Genomic DNA, 18,741 nt, shown 5'->3' with positions numbered 1-18,741 from the left:
TTTCCTGTTGATGGCACCCATGAAGTAAAAAACTATGCATAAAACAACAAAATCCTAGGGAAATTATTTATTAACAGGAGTGTATTGGTGAAAAAATTGTTGATCTATAGTTTGTTGATGTTGTTGATATAGGTCTTATTTTGTACTGAGCATGTGGCTAACAATGTATTAAGCTAACAGTAAAACTGTGGTTCATAAAAATATAACAATAAACTGAAAAAAAAACAATTAAAAAAGAAGTGGATGATAATTATGTGTTGATTCCATAAGTGACCTCTTTCATATTACATACCATTTAGTTCCTGTTTGATAGAAAGTTTAAAGTTACCATTTCCAGCATCAGACTTAAAGTAACCATTATAGCTGCTGGCACTTACTAATGAGGCATAATCAAAATCAGTGGTTGCTTCATGCAAACCTGTAGACGCCTCCATAAACATCACAATATTTGTCATAACTGGTAAGAAATACGATTCCCATCAGCCTTAGGTCTGCACTTTTAAAATGCTAATTTCAAATGTTACATGTTAAACTAAGATGTGGAATTGTCACATTTTCTGTCACTGCTGAAAACTGGAATCTTTCCAAGATGTATAACTTTCCATGTGTCTGTATGGAAATCACAGTCCTTCACAGCTGTGAAGACATACAGTGACTAGACACTTTCCATCTCTGATTTATCAATTTCCATATCTGACATTTGGAATAATGTATGAGATTTCCTCTGGCTCATTGCATCAGGCTCCGTGACTGAAATGCACCAGTAACAGGCAGCGAAGCTTTATCAAATCTGCAAACGCAGCTCCTCATTAATCTCAGCTAACAGGGATAACACTAGTAGGACTACATGTTATACAGAATGACCTTTGTTAGTAATACATTACTGGATTTTTTAGACCTTTATTGCTGCTAATACATAATAAGTACTTTTTAAAGTTGATGGAGAGAGTTCTATTGTTTCATACTGTTGTGTATATATTTGAAACACAGTGCAGATCTATAAAGTCTCATAAAATGGAAACATATTTAAGTAATCTACCGTAAACTGCACCTACTGTACTTTAGTAAATGTACTTAGAGTTTTTTAAGGTCAGAGCAGGAGCTCCTGCAGGATGGACATTTCGACGTAATAACAGCAGGAGGCGATATTCGGTTTGTAACCTGTCTTAAAGAGCAAAGAAGAAGAAGAAGAACTTCCGTGTAAATTTTATGAATGACTCAAACTTCCCTGTTTTAACTAGTATCAGCCTCATCTCTGCAGAGTTGGTAATCTGACAGCCACCGCTGCCTTTACATTGGCCTCAATGGATTATACTGCGCCTCAGACTGGGTTCAGACAGCGTAAGTTACGTACGTGACTTTATGGATCAAATCGGTCTTTGAAATTAGCGGCTGCATGTGGTAGCTTTCTGCCATACCAGGCTAACGGAAATGGAAGATGAGGTTAGCTCGCTCAGTTCACCTGGTTAAGGCAAACAACTAACAGCTCGTAAAGCACAGACACCAACACGTCTGGTCACGTAATCCAACTTGGAAGATAAAGCGCATTTAGCAGTCCAACCCACTAACAGCTAAGTTAACAATGTTAACTAACTATAGCTAATGTACCAAGCTGTGGGCAGGCTAGCTTAGCCGGTTGTGTCCCCGGTTTATGGGGCAGGTTTTCGGAGGAGGGGCAAAGTGTGGTGCTTTATGAAGCTGTGTTTGTGCTGGTACATGTAGTTTACATTTCTTAGCATTAAAGCTTCTGTTTTCAAGCTTCAGTCCAGGGTGGGTTAAGGTTAGCAATGAAAATATATAGACAACCACTGAGATTTAGTGTTAAACGTATTTTAGGCTCCTAAAACATCTGTTCTCCAGATGCATCAGCTGCATCTTTAAGCCTGTTTCTGTGTGGATCTAGTAGCGACCAGTTGGCTTTATGTCATAGCCATTACAATGTCTGCTACATCGGTGCCTGCTGTTTGTCGATGATCTAATCTGCTCTTGTGATCAGTGTGTGATAATCCGATCAGTTCTTCAGGGCTTGGAGTTAAAGAGCTGGTGTTTGAAAGTGCTTCATGTCTGAAATATGCAAAAAAAACTAGACTTTGAAAAATAGGGATGCAAAGGTTGTTTTGAGGCTATTCAGCCCAGCCTAAACTAAGGGTGGGAAATATGGAAAAAATATACCACTTTTTTATAGTAAAATCACAATCGCGATTTTATCACAATCACTTTATAACGATTCTTTATTACACTGACTTTTGAAAAGCACAACCAAACTATTTCATTTATATAAAAACAACTACTTTGAGCAGTCGGCTTCTTTCCTAAGGTAACATGGGGTTTACACAATAGTATTATTGTTTTAAAATGCAAAAGTCAGGGAAGGTGGCAGTAATAATGCACCATACGTTGTTGGCCAACCGCCATATAAATATTAAGTTGTTTACCTGGGAAAAACAAATTACAGCAACATATGTGACTAGTTTGTTTCGTTGTGTTTCTGTCTAATGCGCCAGTGTTCGCTAAACGAGCAAAACGGAAAAAACCTTTCTTCTATTTCTTCTTTTGTTTTGGTTGACGCTTGACAAACGGGTGCATTACTGCCCCCTCCGTTGGAGTGTGAACCACAGTTATGGGTCTGTTGTCCCGTCTGCTGTGTCGATTATGTTCACACTGTAAACGAACCTCTACAGGTCTTGAATGACCACTCTGAAGTTCGATATTCGACAGATCCACTCTCTTCATAAGAAGCAGCGACTGTCCACTTAGATTTTACCCTGTCGGAGGCGCTCTCTGTTTCAGAACAACTGCTCAGGTGTGAATACACCTGTAGCTGTGGTGTCTTTGAATACTGTTTAGCATACTTTCTCTTTAGGTGGTTGAAAACTTTTGTAGTGTTTCCATCCAATGTGTGAACCATGTTTGCAGGAAGAGATAAACTAATTCCATATGAGACTGAGGTGGAGTTCTTTTTAGACACCAAATCCTCATTTTTGTTTTCAGCAGCAGTTTCCCACTACTGAATTAAACTGGGATTATAGTTAAAAAAAAAAAAATCTACAGTATTGCCTGTAGTTCTCTATAGTTGGTTGGTCAGATAGGCATGAAGTAGACTAGCAAATAGTGTGATGGCTGAGAAAAAACTTCTGTCTTTGTGTTCAAGAACTGCAAAGAATAGATTGTGCCTTGTAGAGGATGCTATGATCTCTTTGCTCTGGTAGATCGTCACTCTGTTCTAATCCGTCACGATCTAACTTTGTCATATCACACACAACCCAAACCTTCCTCTAGTGTTTGTGCATGCATATAGTATTACATATAATGTTGACCATTTTGAGGATTGTTAGGTAAATTCTTTTAACAAATAGACTCAGAGGAACTTCGGTAAGATTATATAGAGTTTTTACTTGCAAGGAGTAACAGTCACACAGCACCTTGGTACAGCATGAGGGTCACTGGCTGTTTGCAGCCCAACACATCAGTTTTCATGGTAACACAAAAGGGAGGTGATTTCACACAGAAAGACATCTGGGCCCTTATCAAATAGTCAAGGTTAGAGCAACTGTGCTCACTGAGAGCAACAATTATATTTCCACAATACACAATAGGCCCTATTCAGAAGAGTTTCAGTTCTACTAAAGTAAGGTGGATCAGGTCACAGGAGGGTAAACATTTTAATTTCTCTAACAACGACCATCAGCATGTCTGCAAGGCTTCTGGGTTTGCTGATAGACTGGTCTTAAATGTCTGGTTTCTTTTTTTTATTTTATTTTGTCCTTGTGACTGTAGCCATGATGTTTGCTTTGCTAATTCTGATCAGTGCATCCCCCAAAACTGTAGAAGTGATTCAAGAAGTACAAATCTGCTCCTGTGTTTGACATATCTCTTTCTGTAACATGTCATCCAGAACCGATTATGCGTCTAAGGAATAGCTCCGTGGATGGCAGCCAGTTGTTTGAGGATACAAGTGGAGCTGGGCCTGGATCACAGGCACCCAATAGGTGAGACCCCTGACAGCAAGTCTGAATTAGGCTAGAACAAACATGTCGTTTTACAGCAGCAGCTCAGTGTAAATCACACTTTTAGGCAAACTTGATCAGACATGTTTCATGGACATGCTTTCACTACAGAAAATTTTATTGTATTTTGTATGTTTGTATCCTGTATTAGATCCAGGAAACATGAGGGTAATTCAGGAGTGAATTCAAGCTACATTTTAATCTCTGAGAAAGAAAAAAGAACATCCTAATTATCTTTCTATTAATTCAGTTCTGTAGTTGATTTCATTATTTGCTTGCAATAGAGCTGACCATATGATCATACTGCATTTTCCTTTATCATCTTGGCAGGAGCCAGCAAGCTGGGCCACAAGGAGCAGGATTTCCTGGCCAGGCACTTCTGTCAGAACCCATGTCTAACCTGGCTATGGCGTATGGCAGTTCACTGGCCTCCCAGGGGAGAGAGATGGTGGACAAGAATGTAAGACTGACTCACAGATATTTCCTTTCCACAAATTATACTTCAATTCAAGGCAAAATCAGGCTGACCAGAGAGGCTGCATTAAAAATAGCCTGTAACATATATACACAAAAGAATAATACATAAATGTCTGTATGCTTATTTGTTTCAGCTGGACAGGTTCATCCCAATTTCTAAGCTGAAATACTACTTTGCTGTTGATACGGTGTATGTGGGCAAGAAGCTGGGCCTTCTAGTTTTCCCTTACATGCACGAGGTGAGTCTGCTTACACCTACCAAATGTAAGTTATGTCAGCCATGACACTGCAGAGTAGAGACAATCCTGTGCCTGTGGAAATATGTGCTTGTAGTTCTGCCTGATGTTCTTACAGTTTCAAATGTATTGAAAAAGTAAACCAAACTTCAGTATGTGTTTTTCAGCTCACATACCCTCTGTCTTAAATCTTTACACACAAATATGTTTTTATGGGTCTTTTAGATGTTTTTTCAGTGGGAAAAGTCTGCAGATGTCAACCAGAAGTCTCTTTTGAAAGTCATAGACCTGTCAGATTCTACATACTATCAGCCCAAACTTGATTCTATAAGAATTAAGCAGGTTTTATGTGTGTGATCATGTGTGTTGTAGAACTGGGAGGTGAGCTACCAGCAGGACACTCCTGTTGCTCCACGTTTTGATGTGAACGCCCCTGATCTTTATATTCCTGCCATGGGCTTCATCACATACATCCTGGTGGCTGGACTGGCCCTCGGCACACAGAACAGGTACATGTGTCCAGGTTTTATTGTCCCGGCGATGTGGTGATACAGGATTGGTAAAGACATGCTGAGCTCCTGTTGTATAATTTTGTGCACCCGTCAGGTTTTCCCCAGAGCTGTTGGGAGTTCATGCCAGCTCAGCGTTCGTGTGGTTAATTATGGAAGTCTTGGCTGTTCTGTTGTCACTCTACCTTGTGACTGTAAATACAGACCTCACGACCATAGACCTGCTGGCCTTTTCTGGCTATAAATATGTTGGGTATGTAGCTATATCAGTGTTTTTGTCTCCATTTTGTTATTTTTGTTTTCATTTTCTTAGTGTAGCAACGCTAAGGGTCTGTGGACGTCATGGCTAAACTGTGAATGTCTGTCTCTCCTGTCTCTCTCTTTAGGATGATTGTAGGTGTAGTAGCAGGCCTCTTGTTTGGAAGGCCAGCATATTATCTCTCTCTGCTGTGGTGCTGTGCTGCTATCTTTGTCTTTATGGTGAGTACAAGTGTGTACTAACTCTCCAGAGTATTAATTATTGTTCTAAGTAGACAGATTTCCTGTTTACAAAACCAGGATTAGACGGGTGCAGTATCGACTGATGGTTATGATGGCTTAAATAAAAGTGATAAATATAATTACACACACAAAAGTTTCATCTTCACTAATGTAAAAATCAGCATTTTCATTTGCAAAGCAAACAAATTGTTGGACTAATTCTTCAGCAGTCAAGCAGTACAGATGATTCAGCTCATTTACAGCATGTTTAACTTTTTTTGACAAGTTGTCTAAGAATCTAAAAATCTTCTCTTCTCAGATCCGCACTCTGCGCCTGAAACTGTTATCTGAGGCGGCGGCAGAGGGTCGGCTGGTGAGAGGAGCTAGAAACCAGCTGAGAATGTATCTCACTATGTCCATCGCAGCAGCACAACCAGTCTTCATGTACTGGCTTACCTACCACCTCATCAGATAAAACCTGGCACACACACATTCACTCACTTGTATAGAAGATGAACTGGACTGTCCCTCCCCATACATAGAGAAGCTGGACTTGAATGACAACACACAACTGTTGTCCGGACCTCACATCACTTTTCCAGAGGTAAACACAAATCGACACAGTCATAAAACTCGCTCCATGCATGGAGCAAAACAAAAAGACGATTAGGAGAAAACGTGAGGCTTTACTGTCTTTGCTCTCTTAGCACAACCCCGGGCCTTTTTCTCTTTTTTTTTAATGTAATGTCTTCAAAGATTTGTAGCAAGAGTAAGTGGCTTTAAGTTTTTCTATACTGTATAATTATTAAATTATGTTTTTTAGTAATATTTATGTATTTTTGTGTCTAGAGAAAGTATTATTGCAGACATTGCTGCCATTTCATTACTCATAAGTGATATTTCTGAGCTCACTTACATAAAGCACATTAACCTCACCAAGCATCCACTTAAGGTAAAGAACTTAAATCCAGGTTTAAAAGCGGTTCTTTTGACTAGAATTACTTAATTTCTGGTCTGTTTGTTTCACAGCACACTGTTCTGTCAATGTTGGATCTGAAAAGTGCAGATGTTGTATCACCGTGATTTTTATGTTTTTTCCTGATGTATGTGCTTTGATACGTGTGTGAGCCTTTGCTGCCTGACAGCGCTTGAACAGCAATATCAAGCCACAATGACATTAAGGTGTAGACCTCACAATTAGTTGATTTTGATATCCTTTTAAAAAAAAAAAGTAAATTTACTGCATTTTGTATTGAAAGTCAGATGGAAGAGGCGGAAGGGAAGAGGCGAGGTGGTCTGTTCTGAGGGGACTGTCCCAGTCTCCTTGAGATATGTGAAATGATTTAGTTGTCAGAAATGTTTACTTGTGCTGTACCTGTAAGTCATCTAATATTATTACAAATGATTTCTATAGCAGGGTAAGATTCGCACTCAGTTGAATTATTTCAGGACTGTTGCATTTTCCTCAGATTAAGCTTAATGCTGAAATGCTCAGTTAACCAAGCTACCAAAAAAAAAAAAAAAAATCTGCTTTTGGACAGGAGCTCATTTAAATGTGAATCACACAGGTGCAGAGTAATTCTAGGTAGCAGGTAATTGATTGGTGACTAATAATGAATGGCTCGGCTCCATTCACTGTTAAGGTAGGCTGAAAATATACAGCCTATTAAATGAAGCCATTGACATGGTATGGAAAAAAAAAAAAAAAAAAAAAAGACACAAATAAAGGCTGATTGATGGAGCAACTGAAGTGTTTGATTGCCTCAGCAGTAAGGTTGTAGGTTTGACTCCCAAGGCCTTTCCATGTGGAATTTGCATGCTCTCTGTGTCTTTGTGGGTTTTCTCATGTCCTCCTCTTTACTTGGCATCTTGGTTATTACAAAGTTGCATTTTGATGGGTGGTCTGTGGTGTGAACGTACCTTAAATTTTCAACAGCCTCAACTAGAACATAAACTTCAAGGCATTACTGAAGTGAAGGATGTTTATTGTTCGGTAGCTAGAGTACAAATGACTCAATATTACACATTTCTACTGCTTTTTAAAATTACGCACATCCGCAAAATTTAAAGCCGGTATAACCTAAGCAGAAAGCGTTTTTAATACTCTTAATGTTTTTAATGCTAATAATGTTATGATAAAGTGACAGGAGGTTATTGTCTCAGGTAGGATGTAGCAGTGACTGGAAGCAATGGCAGTGACCTAACAACTGCAGCCTGTAGAGTCACTGGCATGGCCAAAGTACATATTTTGATTTGTGACTCACCACAGTGTAATGAATAATGCTTAACTACTAACTACTTAACTACTACTATGTGAAGTAACTCTAGACTGCACCACAGAAAGTTAACATTAGCGAATACGACTGAAACCTACAATGTGCAAGTGGTGTAAAACGATCTTATTGCAGTCTGTCTTTCTTTGAGAAACCTCTGTTGTGATTAATAGCCTGAAGAAGCCTGGTCCGCATCGTCCTCTCAACCGGGTATCTCTCATAGATTGGCAGGAGTAGCAGAAAATGACAGGTGAGGGATTCTGGCAGATGGAGTTCAGTGGCAGCGGGCAAGATCGCCACTGTCATCTTTATGCTCTCCATGCCCAGGAAGGGTACACGGTCACAGCCTGTGAGGAACACTGGTGACAAAACCATAAAAGACATGAGCTGGTAAAGTGATTACTGGAAGTATCCAGTTAAAAAAAAAAAAAAAAGTTTGTATCTTGCCACAGGAACACAAATCTAAAAATTTCTGTTCTTCATGAAACTGACAGACCACTACTTCACTGTTAAAATTTGATCAGTGATAATAAGCACAATGATTTAAAATACTTACAAAGAAATTTTTTCTTTTCCTCTGCTCTCAGATTCTCAAACACCTCCCAGAAAGTGACAATGTTTGGATGCCCGGCATAGTAGTCTCCTTCGTAAACTGTGTTCTGTTTGAAAAATAAAAACAATTGTGAACAGAAATCCAATAAGGCTTCTAAATTAAATGGTCATGTGTTTTGTTTGGTTTGCCATCTTCCTACAAACTACATATTTTTTTTTGTTAATGCAGAATATTGTCCATATATATCACAGTCTTAGACCACTGACACAGTAACATTGGTACAGAATCAGTTAAAGATTTGCTGACTCCATCAATCCATCATGATGGTCGTTAGGTCACCCTCATGTTTTTGTTACTGTGGTGAGAAAACTCAATTTCACACACTGTCGATGATGTTTCAGCAAGTGCTTGAACACACACAGAACAGTTCCTGCTCACAACAAACATATAACCCCTCTCAAGTTTTAAGCACATCTTTAAAACTTAGTATACTGTGGTATGAATAGATAAGCAGTGAGGAGTGATATACACATACTGTACATTTTGTAACTAATTGGCTTATAAAGTCAATCTTGATTTATGTGTGATTATACGTAGATGTATTTAAAGTTAAAATCATCGTTAATGTGATATTCTTGGCATCTGGTCTAAATGTGAAACATGGGTTTGAAGGTAGATCTCGGTGTGTAAGATTGCTGTATTGTTTTATCTTTACTATCTTACTATCTCTGTCTTAATGACTCTAAAGCAGTCTAGTAGCTTTCAACACACCTGCTTGAACACCTCCCAGTCATAGTTCTCTTGGCCGACCATGACTGCTTGCAACTCCTCTGGCTGGAAGAACTCCACCACGTCGATGTCACACACCTTGAAAAACCCTCTGCTGAACGCTTCGAACGCTCCCTTCACTGACGTGTTGAAGACATAGTTGACAAAAGCAGCTATGAACTCTTTTCTGTTAACAGACACACAAAAAGAATTGTGATGATGGCATATGTGAATGTCTTTCTCCCCAAGTGATGCAATTATTATGCTATTAAGAGGAGTGCAAACTGACTTTACTACATTATCTTGCTACACATCTCAAATTATGGCCTTTCTATTAAGTCTGAAATCTTGTATTATTAACAGCTTAGTTTCTTACTGATCACAAAGTCTAAAACTGTTAGATGGCAAACAAAATGACAAACAATAGGAGTGTATAGCAGAGAAACAGAAAAATAATACCCCACATAACTGTACTTCAAACAACTTTTTTTAAACATACATGTTTGCCCCTGTCACAGGTTTGCCAGTTTCATTTGGATCAAGCTCAGCGTCCTCACCACCCCAGCTTACCTGCATAAAATAATTATTATATTTAGGAATATTGCAGCAACACGAGTAAAAAACAGCTGAAGTCTGAAATGGCACTTGCAGTCATTCCTGCTGTGATTTAGTGAACCTACAGTGAAGGTAGTCGCCAGTTCTGTGACTGCATCAGGAGTGTAATCCTCCAACATGCACCGCCAAGACCTGAAGACACACCACAGGGAAAGATTCATCTGACAATCACATCCTGCACGTTGTCTAACACCAGTTTCAGTACTCAGACCTCTTCACTGTTTGCACAACTAAATGTGCTGTAGGTTTAATTTGGAATAGTATATGTATACAAACGTGTTTTCAATTCATCTGATCATCATCACAGGTTAGTGAGTGTAGATTTTTAATACATTTTCATTTTATTTATATCTAATTATGTGGAAATTAGCCTACATGCAAAATAAAGCCGTGAACTGAAACTCCAGCTTACTCTGCTATTACAGGTTCAAACTCCTTCATGTCATCCAGCGTGGGTTTGACCCCGAGCAGCTTCTTGAAGAGAACCCGTGGGAAGGGCAGGTTTATGATGTTGCGGTTGTAAAGAGCCAGGCCACACAGAACGCCAAACAGGAAGTAACTCTTCTCCTCAACTTTTGGCTGTTTTGGATAGTGAATAAAAAAATCTATTATGATCAAGTATCCTTCAATAATTGACCAAGTTTACACAGGATGATCCAGTTTACAAAGATTCAAGTGATCCAAGGAAGTAACAGTTCCAGATGCTTATAGATATTCATGGGTTGGCTTTAACCAAAGGACTAGTATGTGAATGAACTGGTCTTACCTTGGGGGGGAACCAGGCCAGCGTCTTGCTCTCGTTGTACATGAGCATTTCAGACTCGGGAGACATGAGCTCATCAAACAAATAGAGGAAGAAGTCATTATTGTTGACGTTCATCACTTTCCTGTCATCCACAAACTGCACCTAGGAGGACAAAATAATACTCTCTGAAGTGTCCTTGAACACATTTTTGTAGCACTCCACTGATTTTACACAGTAAGTCGCACACATTGTTCAGGCTCTGGAAAAAAATGCCATTATGTTGTGTTATAGGAAGTGCAGGATTCAGTATTGTTAATGTTCTATTATACCAGGAACCACAATTAGTATGTTCAGTCCTAAAAATGCATTCATCACAAGTCTTTCTCATATTATTATAATACCTTAATCTGTCTTCTTTGTATTTTATCTGCCCTTTGTGAAGTGCTATTGTGAGTCTGATTCCATTCTTCATGCTGATGTTTGGTATTGTTATGGAGTGTGTACAGACTTTGCACTAAAATTAAAGCTGAAGTTGAAGATGCTATTAAACTTAACTTTTTTTTTTAATAAGTTGCTATATAACAAAATTTTATTATTTCAACTTAAAGTGCAAAGCTAAATTGCTGCACTAACCCTTTAATAACCCCGGAGTAAAGTGATGAGAAGACAAAGTTACTGTACCGAATTTAGTTTCAGAACACTAAGGCTGGCAAGGCTTTGATGGCATATTTACCAAAAGCTCCCGTTTGAAGGCGCAGTGGTCGGCTGCAGCGAGCTGTCTGAAGGCGTCCTCGACCAGGTGGGTTCGTCTTAGAGTTAGCTGGAAAACTGGAGGTGGGGGAGCGTCTGTGGGATTTACCAATGATTGATCATGCCACGCCAAAGTCATGTCGTAAATGAAATGATGCACTTCCTGTAATAACAAAAACCCTTTTTATAAAGAAATCTTCTGAAATCATACACTACAGTAGAGTACATGAAATATTATTTAAAATGAATGCTCAATTCAGAAACTACTTCAGTTGTATTAGCCAGTGTCATCAATGAAGACCTTTAGTAAAACGTTTAGAAATGATCTGTTTTTTTAACACATACCTTTGTTACGTATGCAAAGATGTTAAGAACTGCCACCTTGCATATCAGAGTGAGCAGGAATGGGTAGCGGCAGAAAATGGCAGGTGTGTTTTTGTCGTCCTTTAAGAAGAAAATCAACCAAAACATAATTTCACCAATAAGCTTAAAAAAAAAAAAAAAAAAAAAAAAAAAGTAAAACTATTCAGGACAAATGGACAGGTTACTGAACTGTGTTTTTACCTCCACTTTAGAAAATCTCCACCAAAACGTGACGTCTTCGAATGGCTGCACATTACCAACGATTTCCTCTACGTAAAAGGTGCTCAGTGGGACTTTGTAGGACTTTCCAGTTTTATTTGCCTGTAAAAAAATATCTCCATTATAAAAAAAAGAACAGACACTCTACATAGAAAGATATTACCATAGATACGGCACTAAAGCTACTGAAATAAAAACACACAGCACTGACTTTGTAGAGTAGCTTGAGGACTTTCAGCAGGAATTTGACTCCTGGGTTGTGAGTTGCCAAGAGGCCATTTTTCAGCATGAAGGCCAGGCCATTTTTGAAGACCAAGATGTGCTTCATCAGTATGGCGGGGGGCAGGGAAGACCACCAGCTTTCTGCAGAGCACAACAAAACACAAACATTAGATTCAGCATGTATCAGGTGAACATCTCACTTTCTTCACATATTCAAGAGGGAACGATTTTAAATAGGAATATGTAAAAACTATGTAGCACATAGATATAATTAGAAACTTAAATGGAAAAATCCAAATATATTTTTTATTTTGCAAAGCCCTCTTGAAATTTCGATGTCGAAATTTGTGGTTTCTACTAATGGTCATTTATTTCTCTGGGTCTGGGACAAAAAGACAAAAAAGAAATGTTTCTGTAGCTGTTTACTCAGTGTTTTCAGAGTCTTCTCGTTCAGGTTTTCAATGATGATTGCCAGAGCCAACACACTGCTCATGACGCTAGAGTCCTCTTGTAGAAGAGGGCATGTCAGCAGAATCAGGAGGACCTCTGGAGACTTCAGGACAGTTTTTGAATCATAAAGCAAGTCCACCAGGACATTTAGGTTTACCTGAATGGAAAACAGATCCAGGGAAATGTTTACACAGCCTGCATTTCTTTCAAATCAATATGCTCAGTGGGATTTCGCACAAAATATTCATGGATAAAAGAGTTTAAGAGCCTTGTGGTTTGCTCATTAAATCCCCCGCCCAAAAAAGACAATGATAATGTGTGAAAATGATTTGAAGGTTGTTAACTGATTTTTTGATCCATGGTACTGCCATCAGCTGGTCAAAAGTCTGGCTGGCTGCCTCCAGGTCCACAGTTAAAGCTCCTGCTTCGGGTGGGAGCCCACTGACAACAAAGGCAAAGCATTAAAACTAAAGAAAGTGACAGTATCAGTTCTCTGAGCCTACTTCCTTGACCTGGACGTTGTGACTGATTTTGCTACTAAAACATCACAGCAGCCAATGAAAGGACTTACTTGGCTTTTGTGAAACTTGCAACGAGACTTGAACTTGTCAGAAACATTGAAGTTATTTCTCTGTTGGAAGAGAAGAGAGAAAAGCACTGGGTACGCCTTATACACACTGCAGTTACAGAATCTAACAGAATACTTCATATACATGTATGCAGATATATAATATGATAAATTACCTCTTTGTCTGTTCATTGCCATGTTTCATTGACAGCCAATTTTGTAGTTTTGTCTCATCAAGCCGCCCAGTGATGTGTCCTTGATCCAAGTTCTTAAAAACGAGGTTTTAAAAAGTTTTTGGCAGCCAATAAATAAAACAGAACAGACTTTAATTAAATAACAACTGACGCACAGGGACAAAACATCCATCTGAATACATGCTTTTTTTTTTTTACATTTTATTTTTCATTAAAATTGTAATTAGTTAAATATATTACCTGCGCTTGTGAACAGTAAATGAAGTTTGTATTCCACCCAGCTGATATTTTCAAGTCTGCTTAAATAAAAACAGATTAGATTGAGATAAGGAATATCTTTACCTCAAACCTTCATCTGCCTTGTTGCATCATGTGGTGATTAGATGGTTAAAAGAGGCAAATTAAACATGAGCAAAGATGGATACACACACCATATTCCTTATTGTGCATATGTCTACACACAAACATACCACTGGGTATGGCTGCTGTACTGCCATTAATCCATGGAAGTTGAATCAGAGTAGGAAGCAGACTGCCCTCTGGTCGCACAGTTCCAATCTGCCCTTTGACCCCATCACCAAAAGCCCACAGTTGGCCAGAGCAGCCCAAAACCAGTGTGTGACACCTGAGAGACAAGAACCAATTTAAAAAGTAACATGACATGACAAATGTTTTCTACATAGTAAAATTACTTCAAGTATTTAATTCAGGTTCCCTAGTTAGAGCTACTCCAAGAGATTATAATCATGAACTTTAAATTGTGTTTTTAAAAACTGGCAAAAAGAAAAATGTCTATATTAAATGATGAGCACATAAGGACCCTCCACATTGTTACCTGCCACATGCAATTTGTGAAACAGGTCCATCCAGACCATTGACCAGTCTGGGTATCACTTCGTTAGCAGTGGAGTTGTGACCGAGCTGACCGTGGCTTCCCTCTCCAAATGTAAAAACGTTGCCATCCTAGGGAACAGCCACAGCTTCACATAATATCATGAGAAACAACACTAATTCTATTTACAGTTGAATGATTAATCACTGGATGAAGTCAGACATTTTGTCACATTCTGCAAAACCAAGCACTGTTTAAAGTGGAGAACCAGGCTGACAGGTTTAGTGAAGTCTGTACCTTAGTTAACACAGCAGAGTGTGCCTCTCCACAGCTTATGAAGGAGACACCCAGAGGTCTCAGGGCAGGTACCATACAGATATTGAACCTGCCTGTTAGAAATGAGAAGAAAAGACCAAACTGGCTTGTTCATTTCACAATGATAATAATAAAACCTATGGTAGGTTTTTGAGATTTAAGGGTCCAATGTGTAAAATATGAAGGCTTTAGCTGCATCTAGTGGTGAGATCACGGAACACAACTTTCTATCCCCAAAGTTTCCATGTGTGAGCGTGGGTACGGTGGCCATTACTTAAAACAAAACATGATTCCCTGTCTAGAGCCAGTGTTTAGTTTGTCCATTCTGGGCTACTGTAGAAACATGAAGCACAACATGGCTGCCTCTCTGAAAGGAGACCTGCTCCATTGTAGATTTAAAAAGCTCAATTTAAAATTAACAAAATGCAACAGTTGGTATTTTCCTCTAATTAGACACAAATGGCAACATATTTCTGAATACTATATTACATTTCTGCTGACAGATCCCTCTAAATATTACACATTGGACCTTTAAGATGAAAAAATAAGTTTGCAGTTAATTTTGAATATTATTTTCTATTTTCGTGCAAATGAACATTTATACTTCATGTTCACAACCTACAGTTTCTTTAACTTAAGTATAATAGTAATGCAAGTAAGTTTGTGAGTAAAGTCAAATAATTTGTACCTTTCTCATCAATCCTGTTGAGGCCCAGCTGGCCCATTTTATTGGCTCCACAGCAGTACACCAGGGATGAGAGTGTGAGGAACAGAGTGTGTGACCCCCCTGCTGAAATCTGGGTAACTGCTACACCAGACAGTGCAAACACTAAAGCAGGTGTGGGCTGCAGTGGCACATTTTTCCCCAGACCCAGTTGGCCGTGACTGTTCAAACCCCATGACAGGACATCTCCTCCTGAAAAATAAAAAAGAAAAACTTTAATATCTCTATGTTCTCTAGTTGTGGGGAAAAGTGTGTAACAAACGAACCTACTGGGATTATTAGTTACAATAATTCACTGGCTATTTATCTGATTCTCTTCTAGTTTAATGAAATGTTGATGAAATGCACAACAGAAACACTGAGATGATGTTTCTATATGTTTTTTAAACAGGATGGTCTCTTTGAGATTTGGGGATGTTATTATAAGTTGAATGTTAAAGTTGTAGTTTGCTGCTGCTGCTGCTGATAAAAACATTCATTTGTGGACAGGGACTTGGAAAACTGGACTTGGAGACATGCTGATATATATATGAAACATTACACATAAGTAAAATTGATTATAAATGTCCAGTATAAACACACAAAGCTGCCATCAGTGTGTTCAGTGTTACCTTTAGTCAATGCCAGGGAGTGTGACTTCCCACAAGCAACTTGAATCACTGGTACTGGCAGAGGTATGGGCACCCGACTGCATGTTGATGAGACAATCAAAGGTTTAAAAAGGGGGAAAAAAAGCTTTGCATTTTAAACCACTGTCCACTGATGATCGGTTATGTTCATGCAGTTGCATATATTCCACAGACTGAGAACTTGCCTTGCTCTGTACAGTTGATCCTGTAACTTCCCCAGTTGTCCATCGCCTCCTGCTCCCCAGGAGAACACGTCTCCAGATGCACACACAGCCAGACAGTGGTCCTGACCACAGGCTATCGTCACTACTTTTCCCAGTCCTTCCACACGGCCTTACACGGCATGACAAACAGAGAATCAACTGGGATAGGAAGTGTATCAATACATATTTACCTGATGTGGAAAGAGTACAAAAATATACTACTCAAGTAAAAGAACTGCTACTTCGATGACATTTTACTTAAGTAAAAGTAAAATTATCATTGTAAAAATCTACTCAGGTAAAAGTAAAAAGTATCCCATTTAAAATTTACTCAAAGTAAAAGTCAGTCACTTTGCAGTGCATAGAAATTAAGACATGTCAACACATGACATTTGGGAAACTACATTTCATTTATTTTACTGCTCTGTTTAACAAACATTCAAAATTAAAGTGCCATAAAAATAACATGACATTTAAAATATATTGGGAATGCATATCATGTATTTTTGTGTAACATCCTTCTTTTCATCATCATGAATATTGCAGTTGTGCAAATAAACAGGTCACTCTGACTCAAATAAAACCAAACTCTTAAAGTGCATCGGGTTTCAAACTGTTCTACCTGTCAAATAATCAAAAAAGGTCAAATACGGCCAGAGGTGCTCGTCAGTCTTCTCATCTGCATTAGGCTCACTCTCCTCTCCTTAGCTGCATCAGGAGGAGGTTTGACTCTTGTCTTTCTTTTTTAATCAGTAATGGGTGTGATTTGAAAACATATAGTTATATACTTAAGTCAAAGTAAAATTACAGATTTTAAAAACTACAAGCCCAGAAAAAAAACCTACTCAATTACAGTAACGTGAGTAAATGTAATTCATTACTTTCCACCCTTGATATTTACATACATCAACATCAGTCCAATACTAAACTAATGAGCCTGTTTAAAAATGCTATAAGAAGAAAAAGGATTTGTGTCTAAATATCATCTTATCTGACAGACAAATGTAGAGGCAAACCCAAGTGCAACATAAAACGCTGCTGACGGTTATAGTAGAAATAAACACTGGGGAACTTGTACTATCATTTTAGAAAACTTTATATAATATAATATAATATAATATATTATACTTTATATTGATGTAAATATAACTGTCAAACAGCAGTGTATACTGTAGCTTAGCATTAGTTACAGTTTTAAAATAAAACAATGATATAACACTGAAAGGCAGCACTCTGAATAGAAAGTAGGCTACTGTACTTTTTCAAATGTACTTATATAACATATTGCAAATAATGTAGATTAAGTTGTAAAATTATCACAATGTAAAAAATATTTACTTTTACTTAGTGTGTGAAATATTTATTTTAAAAATTACCACCACTACTATATCTATATTTCTCGTTTCTGTGTTTTTGTATGTTTACCTATATTTGCAGTTCTCCAACATATCTGAACGGTGAACGCAGCATTCACCTGAATGTCCGACTTTTCTGCATGTACATGAACTCAGCGTGAAATAAATGGCCACTTTTCGGTAACTTTCGTTGACTGATAAAAAGGAAACGAAACTGAAACATGACGCAGTTAAATCGCCTGTGTAATGTGAGCAGCGACCAGGATTATTAACTTTCAGGGGGCATAAAGCAAATAAAATCTCAGAAGGTTCGAATAAAACCTTTTTTTAATGAAGCTGTATTGACAGGAACCACATAATCCAGCAGGTAAACAAAACACTAGGAATATCCCATGGAGATTATACACGCTGCCTTCTTGATTATTATCATTATTCTTAGAGTTACCTACCCGGTGTCTTTCCATCTTTAGATTTGTTTCGTCCTAGCTGCCCCTGTGAGTTGTGTCCACAGGAGAAGACGCCTCCACTCCTGTTCAGGAATAAGGTGTGCTGTTCCCCGCAGCAGATGTTGGATATAGCCCCGGGGACAGTCCAGGACACGGGACTGAGGGCTTTCTGTGGACCAAACTGTCCACTGGAGCTGTCTCCCCAACAGTACAGTTGCATGTCTCCACCTGTGTTCATTGCAGCCTCTGGGATGGCAATTTATCTCAGCTGATGCTGCCTTCAAGTGCAGTCGGGGATATCATGATAGCTAATTAAAATATCCAGTAGAATTATGCTCTCGGGGACTTTAGAAGATTTATGGATCTCTCTTTTTTTTTTAAAACACTTTATAACACATTAACTAAGTTTGTTCCTGGGTACAGTTTAACATTTCATTTGAACCGAAATCATGGGAATTACCACGAAGGGACAGACATCTCCAATTTACGAGCTTATCGGGAAACAGTAAAGGCAGCATGAGAGCAAGAGGATTTAGAGAAAAAGATGATATAAGTTTCCTTCTGCTCTGTGTTTTCTCAAGTTCAACTAAATAATAAGAATAGATGTAATTTAATGTTTGAACAGGCTCCAGTAAATAAAATAAAATAATGTCATATTTTTAGTGGATAAAGTAAAATAAAATCATTTTATTTTTAGAAAGCAATCTTCAGACAGCCAGTTGTGTTTTTTATCAAGAGTATAGTGAATTTACAAATGAAAAATGTCATGGTATCAGTTTTCAATACAGACACAGACATAAAATCACTT

The 18,741-nt window shown here is 38.3% G+C and overlaps 2 protein-coding genes and 1 long non-coding RNA gene across 5 annotated transcripts; 2 read left to right on the top strand and 1 right to left on the bottom strand.

The window, feature by feature from the left end:
* Positions 1 to 791: 791 nt before the first annotated feature.
* yif1b (Yip1 interacting factor homolog B (S. cerevisiae)) lies at positions 792 to 8,341 on the top strand. Of its 2 annotated transcripts, none has more exons than XM_026315813.2 (8): positions 792 to 1,341; positions 3,896 to 3,989; positions 4,338 to 4,467; positions 4,619 to 4,723; positions 5,093 to 5,229; positions 5,327 to 5,482; positions 5,616 to 5,709; positions 6,029 to 8,341. In XM_026315813.2, the coding sequence occupies exons 1-8, from the start codon at positions 1,305 to 1,307 to the stop codon at positions 6,182 to 6,184; spliced, it is 909 nt and encodes a 302-aa protein (XP_026171598.1). In that variant the 5' UTR covers positions 792 to 1,304; the 3' UTR covers positions 6,185 to 8,341. The 2 variants fall into 2 exon arrangements, with proteins under 2 accessions (XP_026171598.1, XP_026171589.1); XM_026315804.2 differs by having other exon boundaries at positions 792 to 1,350.
* On the bottom strand, positions 7,678 to 18,204 carry LOC113135606 (probable E3 ubiquitin-protein ligase HERC6). Of its 2 annotated transcripts, none has more exons than XM_026315784.2 (23): positions 17,937 to 18,204; positions 16,115 to 16,262; positions 15,912 to 15,988; positions 15,265 to 15,492; positions 14,559 to 14,650; positions 14,265 to 14,392; positions 13,900 to 14,054; positions 13,670 to 13,728; positions 13,412 to 13,503; positions 13,239 to 13,298; positions 13,012 to 13,108; positions 12,644 to 12,824; positions 12,207 to 12,358; positions 11,978 to 12,097; positions 11,759 to 11,857; positions 11,397 to 11,576; positions 10,685 to 10,825; positions 10,331 to 10,497; positions 9,984 to 10,050; positions 9,803 to 9,873; positions 9,307 to 9,490; positions 8,539 to 8,641; positions 7,678 to 8,341 (listed from the first exon to the last, which is right to left on the bottom strand). In XM_026315784.2, the coding sequence occupies exons 1-23, from the start codon at positions 18,169 to 18,171 to the stop codon at positions 8,109 to 8,111; spliced, it is 3,069 nt and encodes a 1,022-aa protein (XP_026171569.1). In that variant the 5' UTR covers positions 18,172 to 18,204; the 3' UTR covers positions 7,678 to 8,108. The 2 variants fall into 2 exon arrangements, with proteins under 2 accessions (XP_026171569.1, XP_026171578.1); XM_026315793.2 differs by having other exon boundaries at positions 13,670 to 13,725.
* Positions 17,704 to 18,629, top strand: LOC117152714 (uncharacterized). The gene is made up of 2 exons (XR_004463192.1): positions 17,704 to 17,854; positions 17,958 to 18,629. It is a non-coding gene; the product is annotated as an uncharacterized LOC117152714 (long non-coding RNA).
* The last annotated feature ends 112 nt before the right edge of the window (positions 18,630 to 18,741 follow it).

This window comes from Mastacembelus armatus, chromosome 13, assembly GCF_900324485.2.
Source record: "Mastacembelus armatus chromosome 13, fMasArm1.2, whole genome shotgun sequence".
NCBI lineage: Eukaryota > Metazoa > Chordata > Actinopteri > Synbranchiformes > Mastacembelidae > Mastacembelus > Mastacembelus armatus.
This window is presented reverse-complemented; position numbering and strand designations above follow the sequence as displayed.